At 37.2% G+C, this 9,283-nt stretch overlaps 1 protein-coding gene across 1 annotated transcript; it reads right to left on the reverse strand.

Annotated features, from left to right (window-relative positions):
* Positions 1-5,810: 5,810 nt before the first annotated feature.
* On the reverse strand, positions 5,811-6,785 carry LOC132010241 (olfactory receptor 5H2-like). The gene has a single exon (XM_059388161.1). It carries the CDS (start codon positions 6,738-6,740, stop codon positions 5,811-5,813), a length of 930 nt encoding a protein of 309 aa, XP_059244144.1. The 5' UTR covers positions 6,741-6,785.
* Positions 6,786-9,283: the final 2,498 nt, after the last annotated feature.

Raw genomic sequence — 9,283 nt, forward strand, 5'->3', positions numbered from 1 at the left:
GAGGAAAGAAAGAAAACCTAAAAGGCAACTTACAGAATGGGAGAGATTTTCAAGTGACACATCTGATAAAGGGTTAGTATCCAAAATCTAAAGAGCTTACAAAACTCAACACCCAAAAAACAAATGATCCAATTAAGAAATGGACAAGAATAAATAGACACTTTGCCAAAGAAAACATCCAGATGGCTAAGAGACATGAAAATATGTTCAACTTCCCTTATCATCAGGGAAATACAAATCAAAACTATGATGAGATACCACCTCACACATTAGTCAGAATGACTAAAATTAATAACATGAGAAACAACAGGTGTTAGTGAAGATGTAGAGAAAGGGGAACACTGTTTCTCTATTGGTGGGATGCAAACTGTTATAGCCACTCTGGGAAGCAGTTTAAAGTTTCCTCAAAAAGTTGAAAATAGAACCATCCTATAATCCAGCAATTGCATTCTTATGTATTTACCAAAAGGATACAAAAATACAGATTTGAAAGGGGGACATGCACCCCAGTGTTTATAGTGGTTTTATCAGTAGTAGCTAAACAATGGAGAGATCCCATATGTCCAACAACTGTTGGATGAATAAACAAGAAGTGCTACATATACAAAATGGAATATTACTCAGCCATCAAAAATAATGAAATCGTGCCATTTACAACATTGTGGATAAAGAAAGTGTATTATGCTAAGTAAAATAAGTCACTCAGAGGAAGACAAATACCATATGATCCCAACTGTATGTGAAATTCAAGAAACAAAACAGATGAATATGTGGGAGGGGGGAAAAGGAGAGAGGGAAATAAGTCTTAAGAGACTCAACTATAGAGAACAAACTGAGGCTTGATGGGGGAGGTAGGAGGTAGGAATGGGCTACATGGGTGATGGGTATTAAAGAAGGCACTGTGATGAGCCCTGGGTGTTGTATGTAAGTGCCAAATCACTGAATTCTACTCCAGAAAACAATTTAAAAATTAAAAAAAAAAAAACCTCATGAAAGAAATTGAAGACACAGAGCAATGGAAAATGTTTCATGCTCATGGATTGGAAGGACAAATGTCTATACTACCCAAAGCAGTTAATTCAATCCCTATCAAGATACCAACAGCATTAGTCACAAAACTAGAACAAACAACTGTAAAATTTATATGGAACCACAAAAGACCCTGGATAGAAAAAGCAATCTTGAAAAAGAAAAGCAAAGCTAGAGACATCACGATTCCAGACTTCAAGATATGTTACAAAGCTACAGTGATCAAAACAGCATGGCAGTGACATAAGTATAGACAGATCAATGGAACAGAATAGGAAAATCCAGAAATAAAACTAATTATATGATCAAATAATCTTCAACAAAGAAGTCAAGAATGTGCAAAGGGAAAAAGGCTTTTCAACAAATGGTGTTGGGAAACTGAACAGCGACATGCAAAAGAATGAAACTGGACCTTTATTCTTACACCATACACAAAAATAAATTCAAAATGGGCTAAAGACCTAAACGTGAGACCTGAAACTATAAAAATCCTAGAAAAGAACACAGGCAGTAATTTCTCTGACATAGGCTGTAACAACTGTCTTCTAGATGGGTCCCCTAAACAATATAAACAAAAACAAGATTAAACTATAGAGACTATATCAAAATAAAAAGCTTCTGTACAGTGAAGGAAACAATCAACATAACTAAAAAGCTGCCTACAGAATGGGAGAAGATATTTACAAATCACACATCAAATAAAGAGTTAGTCTCCAAAATATATGAAGACCTTCTACAGCTCAACACCCAAAATACAAATAATCCAATTGAAAAAAAATGGGCATATGATATGAACAGTCATTTTTCAAAAAAAAAAAGACATACAGCTAGCCAAGAGACACATGAAAAGGCTCTCATCATCACTCATCAGGAAAACATAAATCAAAACTACAATGAGATATGATGTCACATCTGTCAGAATGTCTAAAATAAAAAAACAAACAACTGCTGTTGAATATGTGGAGAAAAAAGAAACACTCTCACACTGTTGAGAGGGGAAATGTAAACTGATGCAGTGCTGTGGAAAAGAGTATGGAAGGTTCTCAAAAAGTGAAAAATAGAACCACCAGGGACGCCTGGGTGGCTCAGTTGGTTAAGCAGCTGCCTTCGGCTCAGGTCATGATCCCAGCGTCCTGGGATGGAGTCCCACATCGGGCTCCTTGCTCCGCAGGGAACCTGCTTCTCCCTCTGCCTCTGCCTGCCATTCTGTCTGCCTGTGCTTCCTCTCTTCCCCTCTCTCTCTCTGATAAATAAATAAAATCTTTTAAAAAAAAATAGAACTGCCATATTATCCAGCAAGTGCACTACTGGGTATTTACTCAAAGAAAACAAAACACTAATTCAAAGAGATGCAGGCACCCCTATGTTCATAGGGGAATTATTTACAATAGTTAAGATATGGAAGCAGCCCAAGTGTCCATCAACTAATGGCAAAGAAGTTGTGATATATATGTATATCACAACTATATATGTGTGTGTGTGTGTGTGTGTGTAATATTATTCAAACATCAAAAATAATGAAAACATGCCATTTCAAGGACATGGATGGTGCTAGAGCATATAATGCTATGTAGAATAAGTCAGAGAAAGACACATACCATATGATTTCACTCATATGTGAAATTTTTTTAAAGATTTTATTTATTTATTTGACAGAGATCAGAAGTAGGCAGAGAGGCAGGTGGGGGGGGGGGGAAGCAGGCTCCCCACTGAGTAGAGAGCCTGATATGGGGTTCAATCCCAGGACCCTGGGATCATGACCTGAGCTGAAGGCAGAGGCTTAACCCACTGAGCCACTCAGGTGCCCCTCATATGTGAAATTTAAGAAACAAACCAAATAAGCAAAGGGTGAAGGGGGAAGAGAGTGAGAGAGTCAAACCAATAAACAGACTGTTAACTAGTGAAAACAAACTCATGGTTACCAGAGGGGACGTGGGAAGGGGGGTAAAATAAGTAATGGGAGTTAAAGACTGTACTTAAGGTGAGCACAGAGTGATTAAAATAAAAACTTTTAAAAAGAAGACATAAAAATGGCTAGCAGACACATAAAAAAATATTCATCATCACTAGCCATCAGGAAAATTCAAATCAAAACCACATTGAGATACCACCTTACACCAGTTAGAAAGGCCAAAATCAACAGGACAGGAAATAGCATGTTGGAGAGGATGTCAAGAAAGGGAACCCTCTTATACTGTTGGTGGGAATGCAAGTTGGTGCAGCCACTTTGGAAAACAGCATGGAGATTCCTTAAGGAATTAAGAATAGAGCTACCCTATGACCCTGCAATTGCACTACTGGGTATTTACCCCATAGATTCAGATGCAGTGAAAAGAAGGGCCATCTTTACCCCAATGTTCATGGCAGCAATGGCCATAACCACCAAACTGTGAAAATAACTGAGATACCTTTCAACAGATGAATGGATAAAGAAGATATGGTCCTTATATACAGTGGAATATTACACAGCCATCATAAAGGATGAATACCCAACTTTTGTATCAACATGGACAGGACTGGAGGAGATTATGCTGAATGAAATAAGTCAACCAGAGAAAGTCAATTATCATAGGGTTTCACTTACTTGTGGAGCATAAGGTATAACATGGAGGACATTAGGAGAAGGAAAGGAAAAGTGAATTGGGGGAATCAGAGGGGGAGATGAATCATGGAAAACTGTGGATTCTAAGAAACAAAGAGGGTTATGGAGGGGAGGGAGGTGGGGTATGGGTGAGCTTGGTGGTGGATATTAAAGAGGGCACATATTGCATGGAACACTGGGTGTGGTGCATAAACAATAAATCTTGAACATGAATAAAAAAATTAAATTAAGATGTTAAACTTTAAAAAAAGTAAAAATAAATAAAAAATAAAAAATTTTATAGATGAAAATTCAGTATTACATATAGCATTAGTGGCTTAAAAGAATAAATAAAATATGCAATGTTTCAAATGAGTGAGCATTTTTATCTTCTTCAGTGTAATCTGGAAATGCATTAAGGAAGCTGGAACATTTAAGAATGACCTTGAAGAAAGGACACCATTTAAATTGTACATGAAGATAGGTACACTTGAGGAAGCATTCTTTGTGGAGAAACCATATGAACAACAACATATATCAAAAGAAGGTATCCAGAAGGCTTTCAGTAAATTATTTGGGGTAAAACACGGGGTCCAGTAGAAGAATTGTGAGGAAGGAGACTTTAGAGTCAAATCAAGATTTTATTGGGAAGTACCTCAAGTCCTGCCAGGGTAACAAATGCAGGGTAATATATAGATGTAGATGTGTTTATGTAATCCATTCATGTACTTGGACATTAAATATATACATATGCATATATAGAGTTCTTGATATGTATGCTATATATATACAAAATCTGGTAGATATGACAATCTTTGTAAATCTATTCAGGAGGGATATTACTTAGACTTCTGTTTATGAAGAATAGCCTAACAGCAATGCTTAAGAAATAAAAAGAATATCAATAGGATGTAGAAGTAACAAGAATATAACAAATGACTGATGTGAGTAATCTTACTGTGGGATCCTTAGCAGTATCAGAAGGGCTGTATATGGAAGCGGTGGTGAGAGAGGAAGGGCAGGAGTGGACTGAAATTTGATCACTCATTATACTTTTTTGCCTCTATTCACTCAAACATAAACCTGACCCCACTGTGAAGTGAAATGTGATGTGAGGCTTCAGGCTGCACAACTGTATCCCTATAAAAGACTCATATTCAAATTCTTTTCAGAGGATTTAGAATATTACAGTGGTTAATACATTTATGAAACCACATAGAAAACATTAAAACATGCAAAATTAACAGCATAGTAAACAATGTGTGTTGAAGAGGATGTGGAGAAAGGGGAACCCTCTTACACTGTTGGTGGGAATGCAAGTTGGTGCAGCCTCATTGGAAAACAGTGTGGAGATTCTCAAGAAATTAAAAATAGAGCTTCCCTATGATCCTGCAATTGCACTACTGGGTATTTACCCCAAAGACACAGATGTGCTGAAAAGAAAGGCCATCTATACTCCAGTGTTCATAGCAGCAATTGCCATAGTCGCCAAACTGTGGAAAGAACCAAGATGCCCTTCAGCGAACAAATGGATAAGGAAGATGTGGTCCATATATCTATGGAGTATTATGCCTCCATTAGAAAGGATGAATACCCAACTTTTGTATCAATATGGTCTAGACTGGAAGAGATTATGCTGAATGAAATGAGTCAGGCAGAGAGAGTCGATTATCATATGGTTTTGCTTATTTGTGGAGCATAGGAAATAACATGGAGGACATGGGGAGATGGAGAGGAGAAGGGAGTTGGGAGAAATTGGAGAGGGAGACAAAACATGAGAGACTGTGGACTCTGAAAAACAATTTGAGGGTTTTGGAGGGGTGAAGGGGTGGGAGGTTAAGTGAGCCTGGTGGTGGGTATTATGGAGAGCACTTAATGCATAGAGCACTAGGTGTGGTGCATAAACAATGAATTCTGGAACACTGAAAAAAATTTTTTTAAATAAATGAAAATTTAAAAAACATGTAAAATATTTTTCTTAATTATTTTAGTATGACATGAAAACTTGAGTAAAATTCTATGTTTTTCAATAATATACACACATATTTAAGATAGTTATTTGTAGTCCCACCTTAAGTCATTTGAACGCAAGGACAATTATAACTGCCAAAACCTTTGAACACTAATCAACACATAGCAACATCTAATCTGCACAATTTCATATTATTCTAGTGGAAGAAGAAAAAATGTTCCATAAGTACTAAACATTTCTCTTTAACATTTTTCTCAGTGAAGCTATGACTTTCTGATTTCTCAGGCTATAGATCATTGGGTTTAACACGGGAATTATAATAGTATAAAATAGAGAGTCCATCATATCTTCATTATCTGCTTGTGCAGATCTAGGGCGCACATACATAAAGAGAAGGGGGCCATAGTATAAAGACACAGATAAAAGATGGGCTCCACAGGTGGAGAAAGCTTTCTTTATGCCTTGTAGAGACTTCTTTTTTAAGATTGTAAAGAGAACTAGTGTGTAAGACACAAGAACAGTCAAAATGGTAAATACTTGTATTGACCCAGAAAAAATAAATACTATCAGATAATTAATAGAAGGATCAGTACAAGAAATCTTAAATAATGGTATAATGTCACAGTAAAAGTGATGTACTATGATGGAATTGCAGAAGGTTAATCTGAATAAAAAAGAAGTATGAATTATGGCATGAAGAAGGCCACCTAAAAATGACAAAAGTATCAGCTGGATGCATAGTGTATTGGACATAATCACTGGATAAAGTAACGGTTTACATATGGCCACATACCGATCATATGCCATTGTTGCCAGCAGAAAACATTCTGTGGTTACGCTGATTGCAAAGGAAAAGAACTGTATCATGCATTCAGAGAGAGAGATCATCTTGCTCTCGGAAAAGAAGTTGACTAGCATCTTGGGGGATACTGTGGATGATAACCAAGCATCCACTAATGCCAGACTTCCAAGGAATAAGTACATAGGGATGTGAAGCTGAGAGTCATTCCAAATGAGAACAATCAGCCCAAGGTTCCCCACAACGGTGAGTAGATAGATAACCAAGAACAACAGGAACAGGGGGATTTGCCACTGTGGTTCATATGTGAGTCCTGTGAGAATCAATTTTGTCAGGAATGTTGCATTATCCTTTTCCATGTCCTCAGTTGGTTTTGCCTGAAATGGAATTGAACAAATGACCAAAAAAATCCAGTCAGTTTGTAACATGAATTATAGGGAGAAGAGTTGAATAAAATTATGTACCTCATAAATACCCTCTTAATTTTTTGTATTACCTCTGTAATAGATGGAGTTGTTTGGGGGTCTTGGTAATAAATGCGATTATTTCCATTTTTAAAATGTGCTACAATGAAAATAATTGGGAAAATGAAAGATATTGTATGTAAATGCTAAATTTATGGGATAGGATTGAGTAGGAAAGAGAAATTCTGTACCTAGGACATGGATGTAAGGTGAAGAGGAAAGCAACTTGAAGAACCTGGACAAAAAATGAGTTGAATAACATGTGAAGGATCTTGAACATTGTTCATCAGGGAAGAAGCATGCACTGAAAACAGGGAGTGGCATTGTAAGGCTTTTTTTTTTTTTTTTTTTTTTTTTTTTTAATGAGTACGTTATAGTATAGGAAATAGGTTGCAAGGATGTAAAGTTGGGGTCATGAGTACTAGTCAGGAGGATGTTACTACTGCCCACTGGTTCTCAAACCAGGTTATACCCTGAAATTCTCTGAGGAACTCTTGTACAAAATATAGATTGTAAAGCTTTCTTTAGAATTAGATTTAGTGGCTCAATAATGAAATCTAATAATCTGCATTTTACCCTTGCTCCCCAAGTGTTCCAAATACATGTGACATGGCTTGTCCATGGATGAAATGACATTAGGATCAATGGCGAAGATGAAAAGGGAAATGGAAAGGATTTCAAAATGTAGAGACACCACTTCTGTGACACATTGGAGGTAAAGGGGTGGTCAGTGTGAAACAGGAGTCACTTAGTGACTGGGTAGGTTTTCATTTACCCAAAGAAAATGAAAACACTAATTTGAAATGTACATGCACCCCCTACATTTACTGCATCCTATTTAGAGTGGCCAAGATATGGAAGCAACCTATGTGTCTATCTACAGACAAATGAATAGGCAATATTTGGTGTGTGTGTGTGTGTGTATAAAATAGATAGATAGATAGACAGATAGATAGATATGTATAGATATATATATGTAAAATATAACCCAGCTATAAAAAAGGATAAGATCATGCCATTTGACACAACAGGCTAATACAGGCTATTACACTAAAAGAATAAGTCAGAATGAGAAAGACAAATACCATATGATTTCACTCCTATGTGGAGTCTAAAAAAATGAATAACAAACAAAGAGCAGAATCAGACCTGTAAATACAGAGAACAACTTATTTGCCAGAGAGATAGGAGTTGGAGGGGTTTGCAAAATGGGTGAAGGGGAGTGGGAGATATTCCAATTATGGAATGGAATGGAATGAATAAGTCACAGTAATAAAAGTCACAGCATAAGGAATATAGTCAAAAATATTGTAAGAGCAATGTGTGGTGACAGATAGTAGCTATACTTGTGGTGAACGTAGCAGAAGGTATACATTTGTCAAATAACTAAGTTGTACACCTGAAACTAATGTAACATTGTGTGCCAACTATATTCAAATTTTTCAAAATTCATTGAAATTAGGATGCAATATCAGTTTGTAGAGAGAATGTCCTCTGAATATCCAGGTGGTATATACTTCGTTGTAGGAGTCTACCACATGTAATGACTTGGAAGTCACTGGGGTAGCTCAAGGCATACTTATGTAAGACCTAACCATTGGAGAATATGCTACGTGAAGAGAACACAGAGGAACTAAACTGACAAAGTATATGAACATGATTATGGAGGATATGTGTCATTTTCAGACAGTCCTCTTTCTACCACATAATCATGGAGCCAGACAGTCTACCACCCACTCTAGGAGCCAAAAGAGCTACAATAGACTTTCCTATCCTTCTAACAACCACAGTGCAATGTAACTTTGGCAACTGAAACCCATCTACACTGCATTTGGAATTTGGAATGAGGGAGGAAAAGGGAAAGAGATTTTGAGTTGCTAAGACAACCAAAGCTAAACATGAAGTTCCAGCAAATGCACCCTGAATCCACATCCGTGACTCTGTCAGTGTGAGCAGTGGCATACTCACAGAGCCCTGGTGACTAATAGCAGCCTTCATAGAGCCAATGTTCGGACATGATTTTTACTATTGACAGACTACCTTGCATCCTTCTGTTTCTTCCCATTTTTTCTCCAGCTGTGATTCCTTTAATCTCCTAGCATTTCTGTTAGATTTCAATCCAAAAAAATAATTTATTCCTGAAACTAATAGTTCTGACTGGCAGTGAATAAAGACAGGGAGAGACCAGGAAAGGATACTGAGCAGAATGATCACGAAGAGAAGGGAAACAGGAAAGATGAGTGTCATGAGCATAAAGAGAGGGAGATACTCAAGAAGAAAAAAGAAAGTTATGGTGCCAAATCACTTTAAAATAAATGCTCTACCACTGGGGTGCCTAGGTGGCCCAGTCATTAAACATCTGCCTTCAGCTCAGGTCATGATCCCAGGGTCCTGGGATCAAGCCCCACATTGGGCTCCCTGCTCAGTGGGAAGCCTGC

This window comes from Mustela nigripes, chromosome 2, assembly GCF_022355385.1.
Source record: "Mustela nigripes isolate SB6536 chromosome 2, MUSNIG.SB6536, whole genome shotgun sequence".
Taxonomy (NCBI): domain Eukaryota; kingdom Metazoa; phylum Chordata; class Mammalia; order Carnivora; family Mustelidae; genus Mustela; species Mustela nigripes.

What these genes read in the sequence shown, in the direction of transcription:
- LOC132010241 (XM_059388161.1), bottom strand. Translation starts at nt 6,740, where the DNA reads ATGGAAAAGGATAATGCAACATTCCTGACAAAATTGATTCTCACAGGA.